The sequence below is a fragment of the Gigantopelta aegis genome, chromosome 6 (genome assembly GCF_016097555.1).
Source record: "Gigantopelta aegis isolate Gae_Host chromosome 6, Gae_host_genome, whole genome shotgun sequence".
NCBI classification, from domain to species: Eukaryota; Metazoa; Mollusca; class Gastropoda; order Neomphalida; family Peltospiridae; genus Gigantopelta; species Gigantopelta aegis.
Genome location: NC_054704.1, coordinates 18,695,339 through 18,723,309, shown reverse-complemented (window position 1 = coordinate 18,723,309; position 27,971 = coordinate 18,695,339). Strand labels below are relative to the sequence as shown.

General features: G+C 35.2%; 1 protein-coding gene across 1 annotated transcript; it reads left to right on the top strand.

The window, feature by feature from the left end:
• Positions 1-464: 464 nt before the first annotated feature.
• Positions 465-27,722, top strand: LOC121374402 (structural maintenance of chromosomes protein 2-like). The gene is made up of 26 exons (XM_041501503.1): positions 465-680; positions 3,750-3,899; positions 4,375-4,536; positions 4,940-5,050; positions 5,511-5,648; positions 6,060-6,137; positions 6,664-6,726; positions 7,316-7,465; positions 8,396-8,585; positions 9,064-9,118; positions 11,113-11,233; positions 11,640-11,758; positions 12,580-12,718; positions 13,109-13,255; positions 14,150-14,354; positions 17,110-17,245; positions 17,740-17,864; positions 18,638-18,831; positions 19,367-19,510; positions 19,859-20,239; positions 20,473-20,616; positions 22,708-22,908; positions 23,935-24,060; positions 25,082-25,233; positions 25,913-26,060; positions 26,891-27,722. The coding sequence occupies exons 1-26, from the start codon at positions 513-515 to the stop codon at positions 27,101-27,103; spliced, it is 3,960 nt and encodes a 1,319-aa protein (XP_041357437.1). The 5' UTR covers positions 465-512; the 3' UTR covers positions 27,104-27,722.
• The last annotated feature ends 249 nt before the right edge of the window (positions 27,723-27,971 follow it).

Here is a 27,971-nt window from a genome sequence, read left to right as displayed (position 1 = left end):
TTTGAAGTCTATATTAGTAAATAATAATAAATATTAATAAATAAATAGGCCTCAATCGAGGGCGCAAAGCAAAGTTTCTAGGGAGTTCAGGGTTATGCTCCCCCCCTCCCCCTAAAATTTTGTATTCTACAAGTAAAATTCATCTCTGTAAAAAGCAATAGTATGACGCACCCCCACCCCTCTGCGACAACTATACAATAGTCTGTACAATTTTTTTAAATTTTTTATTATTGTATTATTATTATTTTTTTAAATTGAGGGGGGGGGGGAGGGAGGGCGTGTATTATTATAAATATTATGTTGGTATGGGTTTTTTTGTTTTTTTTTTATTTCATGTGACTTTGACACATTTTTATATATATATATATTCGTGCCGAGTTAAACTTCAACATAGTACAGCCAGAATAAGCAAACCAAATGGGTTCATTGTTTTGAGGTTGCACATGCGCAAATGCGACACTACTTTGAGCGCCAGTTTCAACCTTGTTCTAGTTTTAAAAACAACTAGAAATATGTATATTAAGTGTATCACAATTGATGGCTTTAAGTCGTACGCACAACGTACTGAGATTAATGATTTCGATCCGTTATTTAACGCTATAACGGGATTAAATGGAAGTGGCAAGTCGAATATTCTTGATGCCATTTGCTTCCTATTGGGAATTACGAATCTGACACACGTAAGTTCACATTAAAATGTTCAGATCTAAAGTTGATGAAGATGTATCTTTTTGACAAGACTTCTGAACGTTCCAGCATTCAGTTCGTTCAGTCTTAGGTTTATGGTTAAGGTATTGGCATGCATGCTGGAACGTTCGGAAGTGTTTCCTAAAAAGGAACTGTTTTTATGAAACAAATTATTGATTTAGCAATCAGCAGATTGCTGCATGTTTAAAATATTGCTTGCAAGATAAGGTGGGACAAACTTTTTTTTTTTTTTTTTAAATAGCTTTGGTTATTTCTAATTGTATTTTTTATTTAAGTATTTTAAAAATTTTTATTATTAAATATAATACGCACTATACATATTGTAGTAATAGCCATAATTTTAATGTAAAACTGTATTGATCTGGTAACCAGTCAATTCGTACCGTAGTCATTTCGTACCCAATTTTACCATTTCGTACCCAAGTCATTTCGTACCCTGGTCATTTTGTACCATAGTTATTTGGTCATTTTGTACCATAGTCATTTCGTACTATGGTTATTTTGTACCATGTCTGTTTGGTCATTTCGTACCATGATCATTTCGTACCAAAGTCATTTCATACCTCAATCATTTATTGTGCAGCTTAGTTGACTAATACAGTGATAGATAGTAAAATGTCGAATTACTGATTACTGTGAAATAAAGTTATAATGATTTCAAGATCGTGTATATTTTGTTATACTTAATCATAGACTAGACCACATAGTGATATTCTACATCGATACTGACGCGACTGTTGATTATAACGATTGTTTATCCACCAGCACTAAGGCAAGCATAGGCAGAGAATCTGTCGACAGTGGGCTAAGGACGTAAGCCTATATAAGATGGTAGGGGAGTCTCGTATCATATGAAATGATCATCAGTGGCAATATACATATGTTCATTTAAACCTTTGCTCACTTTACAAGGTATCTTTACACGTCAACGTTTATTCGTAAACATTAAAAATAAGAAGTGGCATACCATGACAAAAATAAGATACCGAGTACGAAACCACTACATGGTACGAAGTGACCAAACATTATGGTACGAGATGGTAAAAAGTAGGTATGAAATGGCTATGGTACGAAATGACCAAAGCACTATGGTACGAAACGACTATGGTACGAAATGACTATGGTACGAAATGACCATAAACTATGGTACGAAATGACTAGTAACCATTGATCTACATCTTAGTTTACGTTTTCAAATTTTAGTGCTCTTATTTGCTTGCATGGAAAAACAATTAGCGTGTGACCTAACATTTTAAGTGATGTCACTCACTAATATGTAAAAATAAAAATGCACATGTAGACAACACTTCGATATATATTTTGGGCATGATCACCATAAATTAAGAAAACTACAAATGTTTTAATTGGCATACAGGTCACATGTTTTTGACCTATTTTGGTTACTGTGTAAAAAAAAAAAAAATTACGGTAAAATTTAACAAATAATTGGATATATACTTAAAATGTCTTATTGTCTGAACCAAATTGTTAACAACTACGAACAATTACTCTCCTACCTTTAATTGCAGTTAGATTTCCTCCAAAGTTTGTCCAGACACAAATCTTGAAAAAAACATTACAATGACACAGATTCCACATACCAGATGATAACCATGTCACCTATATCGACTTTGCTGAGAGCGCATAGGGCAAAAAGCATGTAATTTTGTGTCAGCTGCCATTTTGACTTTTATGGAATATTCTTCAAGAGGGGTTAAAGGATGGGACTTAATCTAACAACGTCATAACATATTATGATATAAAAGCAAAACGTGATAAGTCATATTATTTATAATTTTTTTAAATTATTATTATTATGTTAATGATACCACTAGAGATCATTGATTTCATATTAATTGTGTCACATACTTTGGAGGCTTTCACCCCTCTTGAAGAGTATTCCATAAACAAGCAACATGGCAGACGCCAGAAAACTGCATGTATTTTTACCTGTGCAATTTCAGCAAAGACAATATCGGCGACATCGTTGCAGTCTCATGTGTGGAATCTGTATATTTGTAGTGTTTTTTTTACGATTTGTTTCTGGACAAAATTTAGAGGAAATCTAACAGCAATTAAAGGTAGGAGAGTACTTTTTTGTAGTTGTTAACAATTTGGTTCGGACAATAGCTATTTAACTGTCTACACATCTTACTTGGAACATAAACAAACGGTAGGTGGCGTATTACTTTAAAACGGGGGGGGAATCCCAAATGGCATGATTTAATACTAATACTAGTTTAATAGAGACAACGACTCAACAGTGTGAGTATAACAGGTGAAAATGAAATAGACAGCTTATTATTCTGAAAATTCAGTGCAGTGAATGTCATGTGACCTAAACAAGTTATACCAAAGTTTGAAAATGACACATGTTAATTAGTTTATCAGCCACCTGAGTACTCTACTGTTTGAGACAACTTAGTCTGAGTACTCTGCTGTTTGAGACATTTGGACAGTTATGAATATGATTGTTCTCTCAACCAGAGATAACTATATATACATGTAGCGAAAACATGGAATTACTGCTTACCACTGGATAGGCAAAGATTCCCATTGTAATACAACAATAACGATATGTTTGATATTAAATACCATTAAATAATAATTTTCACAGTTTTCAGAGGCGGCTGGCCTGTATTGTAAGACTTGGATATGTTTACCAGTAGTGAAATGTTATGATCCATAAATCCATCTATTTGCAGTGTTCACCTAGTGGATTGTTTTGGTGTTATTTTTTTATTTTTGTTCAATTATTCAGTCCAGCCAATGTACCATGACTGGTAAATCATAATGTACAATAAAGAATGTGATAATTTAGATATATATGTACTGTTCTAAGAAAATGCACACAAAATATCAGTTGCCAATTTTTAATAAGGAGTACATAGTTAATTTTGTGCAAGTTTTAAAAATACTAGTGTTGTGTAATGATATGCATAAAACTTTTTACAACTTTTATTTTATTGCATTCTGAAAACAAATAGTTATGTTAGTACAGTGTACATACATGTATACCGATTAAAGTTGACTATTTTTAGGTACGGGCTAGTAACCTACAGGACTTGGTGTATAAAAGTGGCCAGGCAGGTGTCACTAAGGCAACAGTGAGCATCACGTTTGATAACTTAGACAAGAAACAGAGTCCTCTTGGATATGAGCAGTACGACGAGTTCACCGTCACCAGACAGGTACTTAGTGCTGTGATCAGTGAGGCAATGCACTGACAAAGAAGAGCAATGAGATCAATAGTAAAATAATAAAACGTTAAATTGATCAATAATATTAATGTCGTTCAAGAGATATGTGTACATGTAGCTACTCAAGGGAGTATCAATACCAACCTTTTGTCTCTGTGAGATAAATGGCTGTAAACTTGTTTGAGCATGTTTTACTTTATTAATATTTTTAATGATTGTGGATTCTATAATACAGTATTTTATTATTTTAATTCACATAAATAATAAAACTACGTATTTAATAAATAATACATTTAAAAAATGTAATTTACTGTATGTACATGTATAACCAACAAAAACATATATATCATTCATCTCCTGTGTAAGGACCAGAGCTCAGTATGTCTGTAAAAAGAATGGCAGGACAAGAAAGTAATTTTTATTTTTAAGTAGGTATTAGTAACAAAGTATATACATTTGGTTTTAGGTTGTCATCGGAGGTCGCAACAAGTATCTCATCAATGGCAGTAATGCAAACAACACTCGAGTTCAGGATCTGTTCCGATCAGTTCAACTCAATGTCAACAACCCACATTTCTTGATTATGCAGGGACGCATAACTAAAGTGCTCAACATGAAGCCACCGGAGGTATGTACGCAGCTTTCTGTTTCAACATTTTCATGTCTGTTGTTTTACTCTCCTTATGCAATGATTAATATCAGTCGGCTACATTTACTATAATTTCCACCACTATCCCTGCTCCAAAATTGTTATTTTATTTAGTAAAACACACTGCCATGCACACACACACACACACACACACACACACACACACACACACACACACACACACACACAAAAACATTTAAACCAAACATTTTACCTGACAAAACAAGAGATTTAAATGAAACAAGGTATATATTATATATTTTTAGTAATCACTGGTAATAAAACACCCCAAAACATAAACATTTTACATATATACCTACCTGTCTTGAATGATTAATTATTATTCATATTATGGTATTACACATGTTTTTCTGTCTTTCAGATTTTATCCATGATTGAAGAGGCTGCAGGTACTCGACTGTATGAAACAAAAAAAGAAGCTGCTCAGAAAACTATTGAGAAAAAAGATGCCAAATTAAGGGAAATTGATACTGTACGTTAATTATTAACATGTTATTAAGGTTATTATGTCTATTTGTAAAATGTTCTAAAAGTGTGCATCCTGTCTTGGCAAGGTTTTTACACTCTCTAGAATTTTTTTTTTTTTTTCTGTTAAAACATTGATTAGAATTCTAGTGCTGAACAAGACATATTAGATGTGCAGTTGTTGCTGCATCCCATATTTGCATATTGTGTCGTAATTTTCACCTAGATAAGCCTTCAACAAACTACAAATGAATAATTAAATTTTTTTTTTTTTTTTTTTTTTTTTAAAGTAGTCTTTTAAGTTCAGAATATTTTGTTTATACATGATTTGTTTTATGAACACACTTTCGTTTCGTAATCTGTGTATGGTAAATATTTTGTTTATACATGATTTGTTTTATGAACACACTTTCGTTTCGTAATCTGTGTATGGTAAAATATCTGTAATCATTTATTTATGTCACTAGGTTCTCAAGGAAGACATTACACCCACTCTTGCCAAACTGAAGGAAGAGCGTTCCTCGTTCCTGGAATACCAGAAAATCATCCGTGAGCTGGAACATCTCAACAAACTCTATGTTGCCTATCAGTTTGTTTGTGCAGAGGTAACACATTTTTACTTGTTTAGGTTGAGGCTAGTATGTTTTATTTTTAGTAAATATTTAGCTTTAGTAATTGTAATGAATAATGTCTTAAAAATAAATATAATAGTTTCATACATTTTTTTATTTTATTTGTCATACTTAATGTTCAGACTGGTTGGTGTAGTGGTTACGTCTTCAGACTGGTAGGTACTGGGTTCATACCCCAGTACTGGCTCCTAGAGCAGGTTTCACAGCTCATTGAGGAGGCATACTGCCACTACATTAACTTCTTTCTCACTAACGACTAACCATTAACTACTGTTTTGGGCAGAGAGCCCAAATAGCTGAGGTATCTACCCAGGTCAGCATGCATGAACCTTAATTGAATATAAGCACATAAATAAATTAAAATTAATGTATTTGTGTTAAAAGGAGAAAAAGAAAAAGTCAGCAGAAGAGTTGGTTGAGATGGAAAATAATGTGAAAGCATTGAAAGAAAAAATTGTGGAGGTGAGTGTCGATGTGTTTTAATGTGTGCACATATAGCCTGTCAAGTACTTTATAAAACCATTGTTTATTACATGATTTTAGTACATTAGATATTTTATAAGGTTGTCAAAACTAAGTGATACTTTCTTAAGTGTGCTTTTGGTGTTTGTTTTTTTGTAATTTTAAATACTCTGATAATTCCCATTAATTAGATATGTTGTGTCATATAAAGATTACTGGTTTGGATTGGCAGTGTATATATGTGACCTGCTTTGAGATAATTCCCATTTTTCATTGCATTAAGCTGTTTGTGAAACCTCATATTTTTATAACTAGTCTAAACTGAAATAGTAATTGTTCATTAACGGTCAAATAGAATTTCTGTGATTTTTGTGATATGTAGCTGTTAAAATGTTCTTTTACTGTTGGAATCAAGTGATGGTTAAATAAGAGCTGTGCCGACTCAGGTGGGAGACTTGTAGTCATTTAATTTAAACACTTCATCAGTATCAATGTTAGAAGACTGACTGTGTTGTTTTTATTACAGAATGAAAACAAAGTTAAGAAACTGGGAACTGTCATTGCTGATTTGGAACAACGTAGGGATGAAGTAAATACTATTTTTAATATTAATATCAGATATGTGTTAAAAATGTGAAAAAGCCATATGACTAAACAACTGGTTGTTTGGATTGTATATTTAAGAATTAAAGACAACACAAATAAATACAATATTTTTTTATTTTAAATTCATCATCAGTTATTAATATGGTACACTTAAGAGTTAAAGTTTGGCTCAATTAAATAGTCTTTACACTTAGTGCTGTGCAAATTGCATGTAGTTTGAGTCCAGTGTTAAATATGGGCACCAGCTTAGTAAAATAAGTATTCTTAAGTTTGAAAATATTTGAAATTGTAGCTACATACCTCACAGTGAAAAAACTTGAGGGGATTAATTAATTAAATAAATACACATTTTATAAGGACAGGGCCTTATACTTATTGTGAGCTGAAACCATGAGGCATGTCACCAAATCTAAACATGTTTGGACCTTGTAAAATAAAATTTATAAAATACGATGTTCAAAGAGATTGTACAGATTCCAGATGGTTTAAGGGGCCCCAGACTTTAACTGCATGTTATTTATATGTGTGCGACTTTATTCAAACCTTGAGCATAGTGTTTGGTCTTGTTTTAGGAGTCCGGTAGCGTGATGACAAAGTTGGAATCTGAGCTAGCGGAAAAGAAGACTCTGGATGCCAAAGCGCAGAGTGCTGTTGACAGTAAAAAAGAGAGTATGAAGACAGAGCAAAAGAAACACAAGGAGCTTACCAAAAACTGTGAAGATGTATGACTATCGTTTTTTATTTCCAAAATATGTTCAGTGATGAACATTAATTAATTACAAGTCTACTATGATTAGACCTTTCCATTTATAGTTACTATTTGTATGGGTGTGTTCTGTGATTATTTATTCATTTTTTAATCAATGTTGCTTGATTTATTTTGAACGTTGTCGGTTCCTGATTTGTTTTAGCACTATCATTTTCCTTTTATTAATCAGTGTTTCTTAAAATTATTTTGAATGTTATCAGTTCTTGATTTGTTTTTGCACTATCATTTTCCTCTTTTGTTAAATGTGGTTTACAGGGTTCCCTTTACAGTACTTTTTAAAAATTATTATTCACATGCAAAGGGGAACTAAGAATCACTCTTCTTGAACTAGTCTTGGGAGTGATAGGCAGCCAGTAATAACTCCCCTTAAACAATGTGGTCCATCACAGACACTTGTCATAAAATTGTGGTGTATTGGTCAATCAATGTGATATATTTCTATAGTCCTTCCCACAGGGAACGCCTTTTTTCATACTATGAAATTTACTACAAGTTATTTATTTCTGAGCCGATTGATTTCTGAATTGCACACAAAGATTTTTTTTTTTCCAAAACAGTTACTTTTCTTTTGTCAGACTAAACTGAAATTATTTACAAAAAACATTTTTGTAGGAGGATGGGACGGACTATAGATTAGTATACACAAGTAATTTTGGTGGATAGTTGTGCATTATATATATTTTCACAATATTTGAGTTTACCATCTTCATACATGATAATTTATATTGCCATTTTCATGTATTATGAGAGTTTAAGCAAAATATTGTAAAAATATATAAAATTTACCAATTTTATTCATGTATACTAATCTGTGACAAGTGCCTGTGGGTCCGGTGTATTTATCACAGAATTATGTTGTGATGTTTTTTTTTTTTTAACGTAGAACAAGAAGATGGTGTGTAACCGTGAGAAGGACATGGAGAAGTTGAACAAACAGCTGGAGACGCTGAGAGAGCAGAGCGAGCAGGACCAGGAGGCCAGCAGGGCGGCACAGAAACACTTCCACGCAGTCAGCGCAGGGCTGTCAAGCAACGCAGACGGGGAAGACGCCACGCTCAGTGACCAGCTCATCAGTATGTGTCGGTAGCAGTGCAGGGCCCATAGTTTCAAAGCTATCTTAGCCCTATGAAATCATAAAACAATCATAGTAGTGACGTCATAGCCTATGATATTCTTACGATTTTGTAGCCAAAGATTGCTTTAAAAATATGGACCCAGGGCACACCCTGTCAATAGCCAAATTAGCTAATTGCTAATAAATAATTTGTGAATTTTTTTCTTCTGGCATAACCCTTTTACCATTCAAGTAAAATTTACTGAATGATCAGTTATATCAATGCATGTTGTTGTTTTTTCAGTTAGAAATAATATTCAGATTTGTTTGTGGAGGCCTGCAATGTTTTATAAATAATGAGAGTAGTTATATTACAGCAGGGTGTTATTTATCTTAATGGGATCATTACGGTCTTATTACTCTGTTATTGAAGATTTTCTAACATGATCTATTGGCATTAATAATACTATATCGCTATTATTCTTTTTTAATTTTAGCTGCTAAGCACGAAATCAGTCACGCTGAAACCGAGATAAAGCAAGCTCAGATGCGGTAAGTTTCAGTTGTGCATGTTATGCATTTACACGAGACACTATTACAGAACTAAGACTGATAGGACAAAATTACTTTCTTCAATCAGAGTTGTCATGTGCCACTTGATATTGAATTTCTTTTTTTTTAATTGTAATATTGCTAGGTGTAGCCATAAAGCGGTAATAAAATAAATCTTAGATTTTCATCTCCACCCACCTTGAGGATAAAGGCCTGACCCCCCCCCTATTTTTTATTGGCAAAAAACTCCAAGCTCAATTTGCTGTATTTTCAATGTTCTGAAAATATAAAATAAATTTTAACCCTGCCCTCATTTTGAATTTTTTTTTGAATATATATTTTATTATGGCCTAAATAAGAAAAAATAGGTTTTGGTCATTTCTAGATAATGATAGCTATTTTAAATGTTTGGAATGTGACTTAAGGAAAGTGTGTAAAAGAACACACATATTATATTTCAAGTCATGTAATCGTACCACTCTCAGGCCGTCAAGTATCCTACTTTTTCCTATTTATTCCTTTTTTTATTTTTTTATGAGTCCCTATTTAGCCCTCTTTTTGATGAAAATTCCTTTTTTTCCCCTTTTTTTGCACTTTTGACCAGTTTCATATATTTTTTCTTTTTATATTTTTTTTCTTTTAGTAAAACCATATTTTTTCTCTTCACACCATTTGCTCCAGATGACTTGCTATGAGGCATACTGTGATATCTGTGGCATAGTCATTGAAATCTGAATATGCAGTGGGATGCATGGTTACAGGCTTCCAGTTATTAATTTTCACAATGCAATATAAAATCCTCTTATTTATAATTTCTGAATTTATAGATATATTTCTGTTTTTTTGTAATATCTGATCTTGTTGAATGTTCAAAACTAGAAAACCCCCACAAAAACCCTGCTATATTGTGTGGGTGGGTGTTTGTACAAATATCTTACATTTTCCACATTTCATATCACGTCTAAATTGTACAAAGTCAGGCTGAAGCTGTTAGGGTTACCTCTGATATACTGGTGTCTAAGGAAGTAGGCTCATTTGCAGGTTGTGCTTTGCTTACCGTAACAAGTATTCTATTAAATGTGCACACCTGCAGTATCATAATTATTTGACATATTTCTACCAATTCAGTTAGCACACAGCTACTAAATCCAGCTACATTATCCAGTTGATCTACCAAGAGAAAACTAATTTAAAAAATAGTGTCCATACCAACATTCAATCACATACACACACGCACACTGCCATTGCTGCTGTTTTTGATGGTGTCACTGGGTCAGCAATGTCTTGTGGGTATTTTTCAGTCAACACCCCTGTCATTTCAGAGTTAAAATTTGACCTTGTAACTTGTATTATTCAATAGCATAAAAGGAATACTACATTGTGTTGCTTTTTAAAAGTCTTACTCCAAAGAACCAAATTCAACCACTGCATTGTCTGAATAAAAAGTGGTGGATCAGGGTGGGTATAAGGAGTGTTGGGAGGCCATCTTAAAACAAAATAAGTGCCTATTTTATTCCTATGATATACACATTGTCTTATTTTCCAGTATTATTATCTTTTCAATGGTTTTCTATTTCCATATTTAGTTTTTTGAGATGGCTCACTCACTTGACCCCTGCAATATTCTCTATTTTGGGACATTTACTTTTATACAAAATTTCTATTTTGTGGGCAAAATTCCTATTTTAACCCTATTTTCAGGCAACAAAAATTCCTATTTTTCTATTTTTGTGACCCACCGCCTCACTTGACAGCCTGCACTCTACTTTTAGTAGATTGAGTGCCATGAGACCATGCTATTAAAGAAAGTGGCTAGAAGATTTAATTGTAGAGTAAAACATATTCCAGATAAGTCCAAATTCCCAACAAAGTTATTGTTATGCTTATCACATGTGTAGTATATTATTCACATTATTCATAATATATTGTCTAAAAATGTAATAAACAGAACAATTTTTTTTTTTGAATAAATTACAGTAATGTGTCTATTACAGTTTGAAAAATGCCCAGCAGGAAATAAAGAAAAAGCAGGCAGATTTGAAGAAAACCGAATCTGATTATAAGAAGGACCAATCTGTGTATGATGCTGTACAGAAGAGCATGAACAAAATTGAAGTTAGAAGTTCTATTTGGCTTATTTATGTTAATTTATTTATCATTTTAAACTTTTCCTACACCTTTTAAATTGAAGGTAATGCATATTGATAAATATTATATAGCTATACTTTTTAGTGCAACACATTTCTATCAAGAATATTATTTTTGTTCCAAATGTGTGGTTTTGATGGTACTTTTTTTTTTTTTTTGTATATTTATGTTGAACTTTTAATTTTTTAATTTAATCGTCAAATATTGGTTGACATAGATTGATAGAAGTAGGGTTGCTTGTGCAGATTGTTTCTTTATTTACAGTTTATAGTTCTCAATGCAGCTAATTTGTAAGTGCGATTTTAATATTTTTCTTCTTGAAGACTGTAATATCCTTTCTGATTTTTGTTTGTATTTATCTCTAATAATTAAGGCTGAGTTGAAGAAGCTTGGGTTTGAGGAAGGCAAAGATGAAAGACTAGCGGCTGAGCGCCGCAGTCTAAGTCAGAGTGTGCACAACCTTCAGGAAAAACTAGAAACACTGGAAGCCAGGTATGAACTATTATTTATGATGATTGTAATGTTAAATGCTTTTTTGCTTGTTTAACAAGACGGCCACATGATAATATGCATTAAAATGTTTACTTCATAAACTTCAAGCATCGTCATTGTAATTGATACAGTCTGAATAACAAACTAGTTATCACAGTTTGTTTTGTTTAACAACACCACTAGTGCACATTGGTATATTAATCATCACCTGTCGGATGTCAAACATTTTGGAATTTTGATATATAGTCTTAGAGAAGAAACCTGCTATATTTTCCCATTAGTAGCAAGGGATCTTATATGCACCATCCAATAGACAGGATAGCACATACCACAGCCTTTAATATACCAGGCTGGAATGAGAAATAGCCCAGTGGGTCTACCGACAGGGATCAATCCTAAACCGACCACATATCAGGTGAGTTCTTTGCTGCTGGGCTAAGTCCAGCCCTAAATCACATTCAAATTTGTACCATGCAGAGTCAAATGGATGTTTTGACAGTCTTGATTGCCCCCATGAATAACTTGTCTATTTTGTCTACAGTACTGACACTCAAAACAAAACAATATACTTGTAATAGTCTTATTCAACTTACTGTAAATCGAGAATGAGGTTACAGGTAGCCCGTGCAAGGATAGCACTACACATATTCGGCAAGGGAGAGAATTCTGCAGTGGGAAGGTATGACTCAGGTTGAATAGCATTTTTGTTGTGCTAGCACTAGGTAAGTATGAATAATAATGAAAATTAGAAACAAATTTTCTAATGAAATCGATCTACTGTATTTTTTTGTACATGTTTTTATTTCATATGCTTGTTTCAGATTTCCTCAGCTAAACTTCCAGTACAAAGACCCTGAGAAGAACTTTGACCGCAGTAAGGTTCACGGTCTGGTGTGTAAGCTGATCAAAGTGAATGATGTGAAGACTGCTACTGCATTAGAGATTGCTGCAGGAAGTAAAGTAAGATATTTCTGTCTTTGTGTTCTTGAAAATAATAATAATCCTGCAGATTGTTTCATAATTCTCAAGTTTAGCGCTACCTGAAAACATTTCTTCATCTTTTCTCTTATGAAAAGCTCACAGTAACTCATACGTTTCAAGACTGTTTTCTGGGTTTGTTTGTCTAATGTCATTTTATCCCTGTCTTATTACCAATAGGAGAGGGCCTCGTAAGCTGAGTAACTTGTGCCCAATCCTTTTGTGTATTATATACAATAAAATATGTTTCAAACAAACAAACCAGTAGGCATAAGGACTTAGTGTGATGGTATTTGGAAATGCTGAAGGAGAATCCATTGAAAAACCAATAAGTAAAGAGTTCAGTAACAGATTCTTGTTTTCCTTTTTCAGCTTTACAATGTTGTGGTTGATACAGAAGTAACTGGCAAGAAACTCTTACAGAAGGGAGAACTCCGACGTCGATACACCATTATTCCTCTCAACAAGATTGCAGCCAGGAGTATTGATGCCACAACTGTGAAAAGAGCAGAGTCACTTGTACGTGTCAAGTTATTATGTTAAAAATAAAAAACAAAACCTTTAGAACTTTATTTATATTTAGCTATAAAATGTGTGATTTCTGATGAATAACAGTTTTATTTCTTTTCAACATTACCTGTCCTCAAACAAGTGCACTTCTCTTTCTCTCTCCTCCCCCCCCCCCCCCCCCCCCCCCCCCCCATATGGCTAGTAGCCTGGTCCGAACATTCCGAAAGCCAATGGGATGGCCTAAATTCTTCTACTGTATGCTCCCTAGTTCTGGTCATGTGACTGTAACTTCCTTCTTTTTTTCTTTGCTGCTGGGTTTTTGTATCATTGTTGAAGTTGGTTAATATTAGTATGTAATTATACATTTCTTTGATGGTGGGGCGTGAGTGTAATTTCATTTGTATATTTGTTCATTAGTCCCCTACCGGTCCAACCAGATGGTACTATAAGTTTTTATCTCCGTTCTGTCTGTCTCTGTCCCACATATAGTTTTCTGGACATTTTTTTCCACAATGCCTCAAGATATTGAGCTGATATTTTGTATATACAGTGAAACCCCTCTAAACCGGACACCCTAGGGACCAATAAAAATGTCCTGTATTAAGAGGGATCCGGTTTACAGGGGTACAGTTCTGTACTGGTTTTTATAAAGGAACTCTGTAAAATGTCCGGTTTGAGGGAATTCTGGTTTACAGAGGGTCCAGTCACTGTAGCTTTATCATATACTGTTACAGATCAAGTTTGACATTCATGGCAATTTACCCATTTTTCATATTGTATATTAGCATACATAACAAAATACATACAGATATTTATAAAACAAAATTATCAATGAATATTTTTGCAACAAATTGTCTGAATTTAGAGATGCAGACTTGTATTTTACTTGTACATATTTTATAGGTGGGAGCAAATAACGTGAGTACGGCTTTATCTCTGATTGGCTATGAGAAGGACTTGAAGACTGCTATGGAGTTTGTGTTTGGATCCAGTTTTGTTTGTGCCGATATGAATGCTGCAAAGAAGGTGACGTATGATGACAAGGTCATGAAGAAGTCTGTCACACTTGATGGGGAATCGTTTGACCCAGCTGGCACCCTGTCTGGAGGTGAGATTTAAGACTACTAACAACTAAATTACAGTTATGGCACCTAATATTTGTATTGTTTTTTATATTAAAAAAAAAAAATTCATATGACAGCATGAGTAAAAAATATTTTTTATCCTATACCAGTGTTCTCGCTGCTCTATTTAAGCGGGGCGGCCCGCCCTGCTATTGCCTTTTGCCGCCCTCCTTTCACGTTCTCCGCCTCCTTTATTTTTCTGTGCCCCTCTTTATTTTCCAGCACCCTACTATATTTTCCAGCACCTATCTCTGCTATTTCCAAATGCACACTTTTCCACACATAAAAAAAAACCCACAACGATCAGTCTGCACACTGGACATCAAAGGGAAAAAGCAACTGACGAAACATTTACGACAGTTACCGTAACGTAATTTAATAGTATTTTTAACAGCCTCTATTTTGTCCCATACCTGTATTCATTTGTATGTTTAATACACAATAAAAGTTATATTTTATTTGAGCAATAAAAACATGTTTATTTTTTATGGATTCAGCAATCTCTGACTGAAAACCCCCCACTTATTTGGCGCCAAATTTGTCACGTGATCAGAACGGTCACTATCTTTTGTTTCCACTAACTGTTGTCTGATATTTTGTCCTCAGTTACAGATATAATTGATTGTAACTGACGATTTTTACTTTCTGTCATTTCTGTCAGCAGTTCTTATAACATATTGTAAACATTTCATTTTGGGGGGATATCACCGCTTATAAAATCAACGGAAGTGGTAGTGTTTAGCATTAAAATCATTCATCTTGGGTGCCAAATAATATATACACCGCCACTACAAAAACGAAACTACTTTTTATCAGTGATCGATTCATTCGATGAAGATGGGAATAAGAAAAACAAATTTCGACATTAGGGGATCACACACACACGTCTGTTTTGTTTTTCGTATATCTTGAAATCTTTATTAAAATAATATTAAAACTTTGATCGGTTCAGCAAAACCGGAACTGCCAGTGAATATCAGACTGATAACATCTTTGGTTCAATTAAAAGACGAGCCTGCTCGTACAAACGTTTTGTAATCAAAATAAGGAGTATGTCTTTCCACAAAGTCTATCAACACAACAACATGGTAACCACCAAGCTCAACCCCCCCCCCCCCCCCCCCCCCCCATTTTTTTTTTTTTTTCTCGAAGGGTGTGGTGCTGCACGGCCGCCCTCCTTTAATTTTCACCCAGCGAGAACACTGCTATACCCACACACCCTTTTTTCCCCCGCTTACTGCCATCTTTCCTTTTATTTAGCTGAGGAAATCTGAAACTAGCATATGAAATAAAAACCTTTTAATCCTGATCTCCCATTACATCTAAGATTAAAATAAGTAAAAGTTTTAAAAATATATTAAATGACCTCTAAACCTGCTCATATTCATCAGAAACATGCAAAAATTACTTAGACAATTAAGGGCCACATTTTCAAATTCCATTGTTATTCATGGAACTTACCTTTGATACGGTCTAATAGCTGATAAATATTTTTATGGTGGGGTGTTGTTAAACATTTAATCATCCATCTTTATATTTAAAAAAAATCAAAACAATTTCATCAATTAACTTCTGATTTTTTAAATCCCCCCCCTCCCCCCACAATAAGAACAAGCACTATATACATGTGCTTGAAACACTGAATGTATATACATTGTTGCTACCTGTTTCCACTGTTGTACTTTAATGTGATAAACATTGAAGTAGTTCAGACATAGAGGAAGGCTTTGCATGACTAACACTTTTATATTTTTTACCCCCCCCCTCCCCCCACAATAAGAACAAGCACTATATACATGTGCTTGAAACACTTAATGTATATACATTGTTCCTACCTGTTTCCACTGTTGTACTTTAATGTGATAAACATTGAAGTAGTTCAGACATAGAGGAAGGCTTTGCATGACTAACACTTTTATATTTTTTTCAGAAGATCACAGTATAGAGATTCTGGGTTTTGACATTTAGTCCCATGGTGTTTCTTTAGTCACTAAACACATCTATTGTTTGTTGATACATTTTGTGCATACTCTAGAAGGTGGATAGGCTCATCATTTATATTATGGAGGCAGCCTTCCACCTCTAGACCGCAGCCATAGATGACTGGAACCTCATGACGGTGATTGCCAACAAGTTCATTGCAAAGTTTTCAATGTGCATATAAAGACATTTTCACCTGTACATTATCCGAAACCAGGGTTCCATAATAGGAATTGAAAACGGTCCACATAAAGAATTTGATAGTAAGCCTTCTGGGCTAGTGGTAGTGATGTTGTAGACTTGTAAGATGGTTATTCTTATCTGTTCCACCCTTGAACTGATTGTAGAAGTTCATTTCTACTCTTCTGTGTACATCTAGCACAGCAAAAGATAAGTAAATGATTTCGTATGGTAGGTGAACAATTAGAGCCCCTAAATGTATTTTAGAGCATTGTGGAATTAAAATATAACAGATTCACAAGCTAAATTGCACATGATCTGCTTTTGGCAGGCCTCCATTTTGAGCCCTGCTGTGCAGATTTCGATATTTACTATGTGGCACACAAACAAACAAAATGTCAAGCTTTCAAGCCCCACTATAGATTTTATTTTTATATATTGCTTTATCTAAAGGAAGTTCCTGCTTGTGGGACTCAAAGATCTCTTTCAGAGTTCTAATAGTTTCCAATTACTTAGTTATTACTGTAAACTAGATTTGAACGTGTCTTACTTTGTTTTTAATATATTTGTGAATCCCAGGTGCCCGTGCCCAGTCTGGATCAATTCTTGAAAAGCTACAGGAGCTAAAGGATGTAGAAGATGAACTACACACGAAAACACAGAATCTCAGAGAGGTTGAGCAGGAGCTGGAAAACATCAAAAAGACTTCGGAAAAGTGAGCATGAAAATAAAATGAATGCTATTTGGTGTCAGTATCTTCTGCTGGATTAAGGTCCTCACTACAAAAATTAATTTAAATATTACATTCTAATTTGTTACTTTAAGATGACAAATTTTGCTTTGGAATACTCTTGGATTATGACGTAACATTTATACCATGTATTATGGGATATTAATTACTTTGCACTGGTAGCTCCAAATAACTTTGCACCGGTGAACCGCAATATTGGTAATGTGGTATTCTGGTTTGCATGTTTTGTTTCTTTCTGTGAAGTAAGTTTACAGTTAATTACAGCCTACATTGGATACAACAGGTTAGGAGAGTAATGACTCTTCAGCATTATTATTTTTATTATTATTATTATTATGGGGAATTCATGCTCTAATAGGTGTCATAATTCTCCTCCATTGCCACTACATGCAGATTTAGATTCATTCTCTGCCACACTGTTCTATGTAAAAACAAAATATGTATTGTTAATTTCTCAGATTTACCCAGCTGAAGCAGCAGTATGAACTGAAGAGTCACGAGGCGGAGCTGGTTAAAGCTCGACTGGAACAAGGCAGTCATCACCAGCAGCTGGAGGAAATCAATGCCTTACAGAAGCTGATCGGTATGACTGATAACGCCTTACAGTTACAGTACAACACCTCCTACCTCTTCTCTAAACAGCTACAGTGAAACAAAGGAAATGTTTTATTTAACGACACACTCAACATATTTTATTTACGGTTATGTGACATCATACATATGGTTAAAGACCACACAGATATAGAGAGACGAAACCCGCTGTCGCCACTTCATGGGCTATTCTTTTTTATTAGCAGCAAGGGATCTTTTATATGCACCATCCCACAGACAGGATAACACATACCATGGCCTTTAATATGCCAGTTGTGATGCACTGGCTGGTGCGAGAAATAGACCAATGGCCCACCGACGGGGATCGATCCCAGACCCAACCGCACACCAAGCGGATGCTTTACCATTGGGCTACGTCCCGCCCAACAGTGGAAAAGTAAATCTTATTAGAATATGTACAAGATCCAAAACAACAGTTTCCAAATGATGACATTTAAAGGTTAACTTTATAATAAAGTAAAATTAAAAATAGACAATTTAAAAAAAATAAAAAATGCCGTTACATATGCTTTCATTTCCATTAACTCATTGAACAAATCATTAAAGCAATTGTTTTTTTAACCTTCTAATATCTCTAGGCAAACTGTTTCCTGTTGCATTACAAAAAGAAAATTAAATCTAAAAACATTTTATTTACACACACACACACACACCACACACCCAACCAAAAAAAACAAAAAACAACAACAGGTTTTAACTGGTAGCTTCGTAGCCAATGAAATGTTAATGTTATTTATGATTCAGAGGAACAGACAGACATTTCCAAAAAGGCTGAAGAGACTCAGAGGACATCAGCAAAGAAAGTAAAAGATCTTGAGGACAAAATAAAGAATGCCAAATCTGTCAGAGAAAAAGAACTAAAAGAGGCAGAAAATGCTTTGAATGAAATAAAGAAGAAGTTGGAGGATTCCAGTAAGAAGACAAAAGAAAAGTTACAGGTATTTTCACTCAACATTATGATTAGGACAGTTGTAGACAGAAGTATTATTGGTCTGTTTAATGTAAAAACAGTTATGGTTTGTGAGTGGAGATTAACTGGGTCTAGATCTGGGTGAACAGAAAATTTCACCAAATCATCTATTTAAACTTCAATAATTGCAAAACCTCAGTTATATTCTAATAAAATAATTATTATTACAAGAAATTTATTCGCCAAATGAAAATAATTTTTTTAAATTGTTTTGAAAATCGCAATTGGCAAACTTGATGAGTGCCAGAGCTAGCCCTGTTAACAATAATTATTTTAGTTATAATTAAAGGCCAGACTTGATAAAAGGTGTTTGAACAGGCTTTTATCATTTTCATTTTTTTTGGACATTGGCGGGAAAAAGGCTGTGTACCCCTTGACACCTCACCCTGGATCTGTGCCTTATTAGTGATCATTGTAGAACACATAGTTGTCTCCATAAAAAAAATGCCTGTTACCCAATGGTTGACATAGATCGATCTAAAGTTTGTATTGTTAAAACTCAGGAAGTGGAGAGCATCAAGCTGGAGATAGAAGAGTTGAAAAAGGAGATAGTCGGCTACGAAGACCAGCTGAAGACCGTGAGCCAGTCAATCGACAACTACGAGAAACAGCAACAAGACCTGGAAGAAAACACGAAAGAAACAAAGGTAAGGCATACAAAGCAGAGCTCCAGCTTAAAATATTGTCTCCCATGGTAATTTTTACCCTACCTACGGCAATTTAAATTTTTTTTACTGAAAGGTTATTTTGCTGTATGTAGACATATTTTAAATGTACAAATGATACATATACTAGGCGGCAATAAAAACGCAATCTCGGAAATGATCATGGTTTATTTTATTATGCGAGATCCCACAAAAATGAAACTGATACCACCAGTGAGACCAACCACTGGCCCATCTGACAGTGAATCGCGCATAACGTCTCTGGCGATGTCAACGTCATGGGGGTCAGTATTTCGTGTGACCTCCATGTGCTGCGATGCACGCCTGCAGCCTCCTAGGCATGGACATGCACAGGCGCCTCACCACACGTCGTGGGATGGCTGCCCAGTGATGCTGCAATGCCTGCTGCAGCTCAGCGAAGTTCTGTGGTGGATTCGGTTGGTTTTGAACACGACGTCCCAGCTCGTCCCACATGTGCTCTATTGGGTTCATGTCCGGGGAAACTGCTGGCCAGTCCAACACAGTGACATGGTGGGCACGAAGAAACGCCTGTGTACGCCTGGCAGTGTGCGGCCGATCGTTGTCTTGCTGGAAGACGAGCCTGTTTTCGCCATGCCGTCTCATCAATGGGAGGAGGACCGGCCGCAGGATGTTGTTGACGTAGTGTTGCGCATTAAGGTTTCCCTGTACCACCACGAGTTCGGACCGGAAGTCAGCATTGATGGCGCCCCAAACCATGACTCTGCCGCCCCCGTAGCGGTCCCTCTCCAGAACACAGGCCTGCGCGACACGTTCTCCACGACGCGGTAAATGCAACGACGTCTGTCCGTGACACTCACGTTAAATCTTGATTCATCCGAGAAGATGACATCTCGCCATCTCCTGGGTCGCAAATGCCCACCATTCCTGGCCCATAAGAGTCTTGCTTGACGATGTCTGTGCAGGAGGATAAGGCCACGGTAGGGTCGGTGGCAATGCAGTCGTGCTGCGGCAAGACGTCTCCGGACAGTTCGGGCGCTGATGAGTCGTCCCCTGGTTCCCACTTCAGTCCTGGCAGTGCTTGCGGCTGTCAAAAACCGATTGCGCAGGTGCCGCAACCGTATGTTCCGGTCCTGTCTATTGGTCGTTACGCGTGGTGTGCCCAAACGACGGCGGTCATTGACGGTCCCTGTCGTCTGATATTGGTTGAGGAGCCGATTAATGGTTGACGGGTGCACGTGGAACCGTTGTGCTACCCGCAATTGCAAGTTTCCGGCATTCAACAAGCCAATGGCTTGATTCCGATCGGCGTTGTTCAACCGAGGCATCGTGTAGGAGTGAGATACTCATTGCCACCCGCGTGTTCTGAGTGTGCCCGGGTATCAGGAAATGCACGTGCAAAGTGTTATTTCGCCAAGTGGTTGCGTGTGCGCGATTTACCGGATAATGCGTTTTTAGCGTTGTTCCCCTTATGTTGGGAACAGGCCGGAAGTCGACCTTTACATGCAATGAAGTCCAACCGGAACGTATATCATTTTGACAAAAGGAAATTGCGTTATTAATGGCGGCTAGTATACTTTCAGATAATGTACATGAGGTGTATACATTTTGCCATCATTAAAGAGCTTTCCCAACCGCTCAAAAGGGCTTACAGGAATATTATACAGATCAAGTTTAACTTTCTTGGGGTTTTAATCCTTTTTGACAATTATAGGAAATAACTACAAAATCTCAAAAATGTTACATTCATATACAGTGTATCACAACCCATGAACATTTGTTATGTGTAGGGGACATGTATTCCTTTAGCAGTACTCAACTCTGAATGTCAATTTTATAACCATAATTATAATCTTGAAACAGTTTTGAACCAGTTAATCTTCAATTGATATTAAACGGTTGAGACATGTTTAATGATGATACCAATATACAAATATTTGAGCATGTTCACAAATACATTAAAGGGACACACCCTAGTTATGTTTATTTGTTAACCATTACGGCGTTGTTTTTCGCTATTAAACCCCATTTTTCACAAATAAAATTGCACTTTACTTACATTTTATTATTTAGAATACACATTTCCATTCACCTGAAGTGCTTTTTGGTAATCCTGATGTTTGTAAAACCACGAAATGCATTTTTTGCATTTTTTCACAAGACGTGTTGTCGAGAGAAAAAACGTTAAGCAAGCGAGGTCCAATCTATTTTTAGAGGGGATATTTCCATTTCAATGTCACAGACGCTGGTATATCACGTGACCGTTATCATTTTGGTTCGGTTTGTTTTCTCGTGCACGGTTCGCGCAATCAACATCCGATTTGTTGTTGTTCATTTGTGAGATTTTTCTTCACAGTTCGTGAACATTTTCAGTAACGATAAAGTTCAGACAAGTAAGTGTCTCAATACAAAACGTTACAAACCCTTAAAACCAATAATTTTGCTAAGTCTTACGATATCTGGAGAGGGGATACAACCAGGACAGAACAGTTGGAACATGTCCAGGAGAGGTGAAACGAACGCACCCCAAGTCTGTGAAATTTGTCGTGACGTAGGCATTGTTGTGCTTCGAGCGACATCTACCGGTGACATCAGAATACTAACTTTCAAAATTATTTCAAGCAATTGGGACATGGGGATTCCCATGGTATTTATCGATATAAAACCTGCTTTTTCACTCCATTTGATAAAAACGTGATCTAAGTGTGTTACAGGTTTGTAGATTAACCAAATTATAATTTATTTTCGCTGGATGGAACTAGGGTGTGCGGCTTTAAACAAACAATGATTTGACTAAGAAAATGTTATCTTGTGGTGCAGAATCATTTATTTATTTGTTGTTACTTTTCATTTACCAGTTGGGCTGAGAAGATAAAATGTTAATAATGAATACTGTTAAACCAATGATTATTTCTTTTCTTTTCCTTTTTTGTCCTTTCAGCTTATTCAATTTTTTTTTTAACAAACCTTTACTTTAATTGATTCATTGACTTATTTAATGAAACTGCAGTCGCCATTATTGTACAATTTAATGTTTGTAATTAGGAGAGGGCCTCGTAAGTTGTGTCTAATCCTTTTGTGTATATATCTATATATATATATATATATATATATATAGATATATATGCAATAAAATATGTTTTCAATGAAACGAGAAGTTACTTTCTAAGGTAATTATTGTTTACTTTTTTTTATTCAAGGTTGAAGCCCTTCTACAACAACATGACTGGATTGCAGATGAGAAGAAGTATTTCGGTCAGCCTAACACTGCGTACGACTTTCAGACAAATAGCCCAAAGGAAGCTGAGCGACGTATACACAAGTTACAAGAAACAAAGGAAAAACTGTCCAAAAATGTCAACATGAGAGCCATGAACATGCTGGGAAAAGCTGAGGAACAGGTATATATTCTGAAGAATGCGATAGTTAAACTTACCTTCACACTTACAGTTTTAAAGTCGCACTCCCTAGTTTCATTAAATCTGTAAAAATTAACAGTTTGGTTAATTACAAGCCTGTGTCACATTTGGATAAAAATAGACTAAAGCCAGTCTTCATAACCATGACTTCTCAGAGGTACGAGTGTTTTTAAACATATGAAACATGCATTTTGTGGTAAAAACACCAGGATTACCAAAAACACCATGGAAATGGATAATCTAAACAATAAAATCTAACTAATGTCTGATTTCACTGATCAAACATGGCTTTAATAGAAGCAAATGTTTCTTAGAGTTTAAAGGAATGATTAGGCAAGGATTTTGGACGCATATGCATATTCAATATTTAATGCACTTTGTTGCTTAAAATCATCAAGTATATTGGTATATTTAATTCATAAAACAGTACACATGTGATGACTATTATATATGACAGTCGCAGCCATTTTGCTCCATCCCACTGAATCCACCCTCTTGTGAGAAGGTTTGTTATGTCATACTTAACGCATCACATCAGGTATTAGTATTAGAACTGAAGAAACAAACATACTGGTCTGTTGATTTTTATGGAATGGAGAAAAGGCATGTTGCCATGTGTTTTAATGCTGCGTAGCACAACAGCAGAATAATGCACCGTTTGTAAGTATTAAAATGAGGAAACAAGTTCCTCCTGTTCCCCCTTAACAAATCTTTATAGAAAAATATTCTATTTTATGTTATGAATATTAAGATTAGGGTTAGTTTTTATTCAAGAATACCAACATAATGTTCTTATTTTATAATCCAATATCAACATGCAAAGTTTCCAAAAAGGAGAATAATATATTTTTATGTGATTAGTAACTCTAGCCAAAGAAGTTTTAAGAATTGTATGCAGCAGTCATTTTGTTTAATGTAGATAATGTGTTTTATCTTAAAATGTTCTTACCTGTTATAGTCAATATAAATAATATATCTGCAAATTTTATTTACTTACTGCTTTTTCAGTATACTGACTTGATGAAAAAAAGAAAGATCGTTCTCCAAGACAAAGCCAAAATTGCCTCGGTTATTCAAGAGCTGGATGAAAAGAAAAACGAAGCCCTGAAGAAGGCATGGGAACAAGTGAACAAAGTAAGTTCAAATGAACAAATGCACTGAATATGTTGCTGCATTGATAGTTATGCAGTCTGTCTGGCCATATTATGGTGATAGTTTTTATTTAATAGTTGTCTCGTCATAATATTGTGATAGTTTTTATTTTGATGACTATCATTCACAGAGATTGAGGAGAAAATAAACAACTTACAATACATGAATCTAAATTTTATTATTCCGATTCTTCACAACTGGTTCAAGGATTTGATTTTTATGCTTTTTATTCAATTTCAGCTCCGTTTTTTTGTATATTTTTTAAAAATTATTTTTGTTTTTTGGTATACAATTATTTCTTTACAAATATTTTCTTCTTTTTTATCAAGTCTTCATAAAAGAGAAAATGATCATTGTTTTCCACATTTTACAAAGTAGACTGGATTGAATCTGAAATATTGAAAAAATACCTTTATCTAGCTACATTGGAGAGGTTTTCGGCTTCTTAAACATCATTCAGCTTGTATTATTAGATGGGTAACATATCCTTGCTGGTACTACTTTTTATAATATTTTTTTGTTAAGAAGGAAACTTATCAGTCTTTGCCAGAAAAGGTCATTGACTTCAGTGTTTCAGCCAAAAATAAATTTGTGGGTATGGCGCTATGGAATTGAATGCAACCACAATCAATATGGGGTATGGGGGGCCTCTCCCAGAAAGAAAATGGGTTAAGTTTAGGGTTAGTGTTAAGAAAATCATACAGTAATGATGAGAGTAATAAATTTTGTCAATAGGTTAACTTAAAAAAAATATCTGCAAAATCATTTTACCCTCTGGCAAAAACCCTGGACTGGTTAGGTTTGCCTCCACACAGACATGAAATATTTTAGGCGGGTGGTGATCTTCATCTTGCTTTAATTTTGTTCATGAAGACATTATACAGTTTTGGTAATTTGAAATATCATTTATGCATTATTTTATAGACTTTAATACACTACTATAGTATGTTGTGATCAGATCAGTTATATCACTGGTATCAATATTATTAACTTTGATTTTTAGGATTTTGGGTCAATATTTTCCACGTTGTTGCCTGGCACCCATGCGAAGTTGTCTCCCCCTGAAGGCCAGACAGTACTGGATGGTTTGGAGGTAAAGGTAGCGTTCGGTGACGTGTGGAAAGAATCCCTCAGTGAGCTTAGTGGAGGTCAAAGGTAAACTTACAACGAAAGCAGTTATATTGTGTTCATATCAGTTTGTAAATTTATTTATTGACAGACAGACAGACAGAAAGAGAGAAGAGAGACAGACAGAGAGAGACAAAAAATATGTTAGATTTTGTTAGATTTGTTTGTGGATATGTACAAAATGTATCCTTTGATTAAGTTCAGACTTCATTAACCAATCATTTCTGTCAGGAAAGTGTCATTTTGAAGTCAGAAATATTAATGGTATAATGTTTTGCTTTAGAGTACTGGGCAAGCTTTTTAAAACAAATTTCGTCTAATGAGGATTTCTTTGTATTTCTGTAACATTTCTTACTTATTGTATTAAATATCTGAACCACAATTGGGGAATTATTTAGAATTTTAAAAATCCATTATGAATGCTGCTGATATTGTAGAAAGTTAAATAGAACATTTTCTAAACTTGTTAAATAACATTAAAGTGAATGCTGTTGAAATTGTGGTACAGATGATGCCACATGATACGAGTGCCTCATACGAGAGTAGATGATTGTGACAAGATAGCATCATTTGCTATGCAATTGAATGCTCTCTAATTCGGCACTCGTATCGTGTTGTGTCACCTTAAGCAAGATGGGCATTGTATTCTAAAACCCATTGAACATTTGTCTGTCTGAACGCTGTTGAGACTGTTGTTTGTTTGCAGGTCTCTCGTTGCCCTGTCTCTGATCCTGGCCATGCTGCTGTTTAAACCGGCACCCATCTACATCCTTGACGAAGTGGACGCAGCTCTCGATCTGTCCCACACTCAGAACATCGGCCAGATGATAAAGTCTCACTTCAAACACTCACAGGTACACCAGCTGTCTAATTCACAGCCTTTTCATGCTTACTGAACCTCGTCTAGTTTCGGTAATCTGTATTTCTTTTTATCATACATTAATTAAAAAACAAGTCTTTTGTCTTAAAACCATGCACTTTAAAAAATACAACAAAATTAAAAATAATATAAAACTTGACATTTTGTGATATATACGTAAGAAATGCACTTGGTTAGAAGTAAGTATTCATGAAAAGAAAACAAAACGATGAACATTATAAGAGCCTACATTTGTTTGATTGTTCTGTACTGCTAGTACTTCGGTTTCACTAATCATGTTTTACAAACTACAAACGTTTTAAAGAACATTTGATTTATATTTGTTGAAACTGAGTGCTATATTTTCTTAAGTGCATCATTTATATTATGTTGGTTGCCTGAGGTACTTGTGTCGCAGGATTGAACCACCTCAGTGGATCCATTCAACTGATTGGGGTTTTGCTCATTCCAACCAGTGCACCACAATTAGTCAAAGGCTGTGGTATGTGCTTTCCTGTCTGTGGGAAAGTGCATATAAAAGATCCTATGCTGCATTAGAAAAAATGTAAAGGGTTTCCTCTGTTGACTATGAATCCGAGTGAACAAATGTTTGACATCCAATAGCCGATGATTAATAAATCAGTGTGCTCTAGTAGTATCGTTAAACATAACAAACTGTTTTGTTAGTACAAAAACAGTTTGTTTTGTTTAACGATACCACTAGAGCACAATGTAATATCAGTCATGTCACATTGATTGAAAAGGCTAGAATTTAATTACCCTGACACCTGATTTCATTAACATACAAACTTCATTATATTTCAGTTCATCGTTGTGTCTTTGAAAGACGGTATGTTTTCCAATGCCAATGTTCTGTACAAGACAAAGTTTGTTGATGGCGTTTCCACGGTGACCCGACATGTCCAGCAGAGCTCGTCGCGGAGCTTGTCAACAAATGCAGACAAAGAGAATGAGAGAACGGCTAGAAAGAAGAATGCACACAAACGACCTCGGATGGCGGATGTCTCTATAAACTAGCATTGTCTACCAGCGATACTTGTAATCTCATGACTTCCATTACTGCACATGCACTGAACTGATCGAGAGAACTGTGCTGAAATCTGGCATCATTATTTTTGTTGTGAATTGTCATTATTTACGGATATGCCAAGCAGTGCCTGGAATTGCTGTCAACATATTTTTGCCTGTCATTTTGTAAAAATTTGGTATTTTTGCCTTGCACTTTGTTGAACCGACAGCCATGGTATTTCAACCTTAATAATTATGGCACGTGATCTGATATGAGAGAAGAAACCTGCTGCACCTATATAGGTTTACTATTTACAAGCAGAGTAGTGCATGTCAAGCCGTGGGTACACCAGATGAAATATCAAGTACAAATCAAATTGATATATTTATGGTATTGATCCTATGACCTGTCACATCTCAGGCAGACACTTGACCACGAGCTCCATTGCTCTCCCCAGTCTATAGTCCGTCCCACAGGGAATGCCTTGAATTTACTATGAGTTATTTATTTCTGAGCTGATTGATTTGTAAATTGCACACAAAAATAGTATCCGTTTGTTATTTACTGAGCACTTTTACTTTTCTTCTTGCGTCAAACCAAGCTGAAATTATTTACAAAAAACATTTATAGAATAATGGGACGGATTATAAGTAATCTACCTCTCTGTGGTGGTGTTTGGACTTAACCCCCCCGACAGACTTGCCAGCAGACTGCTTGAATTATCTTTAGCCCTGATGTTAATCCTAACCCTAAGGGTGACACTTTCTTATAGATTAACAAACTATAAAGATTACAGTTAAATATGAAGACAATTTCTGTCTATTTATGATCACTATTATGTGTAGTTCCCATTTGGGGGGGGGGGGGGGGGGGGGG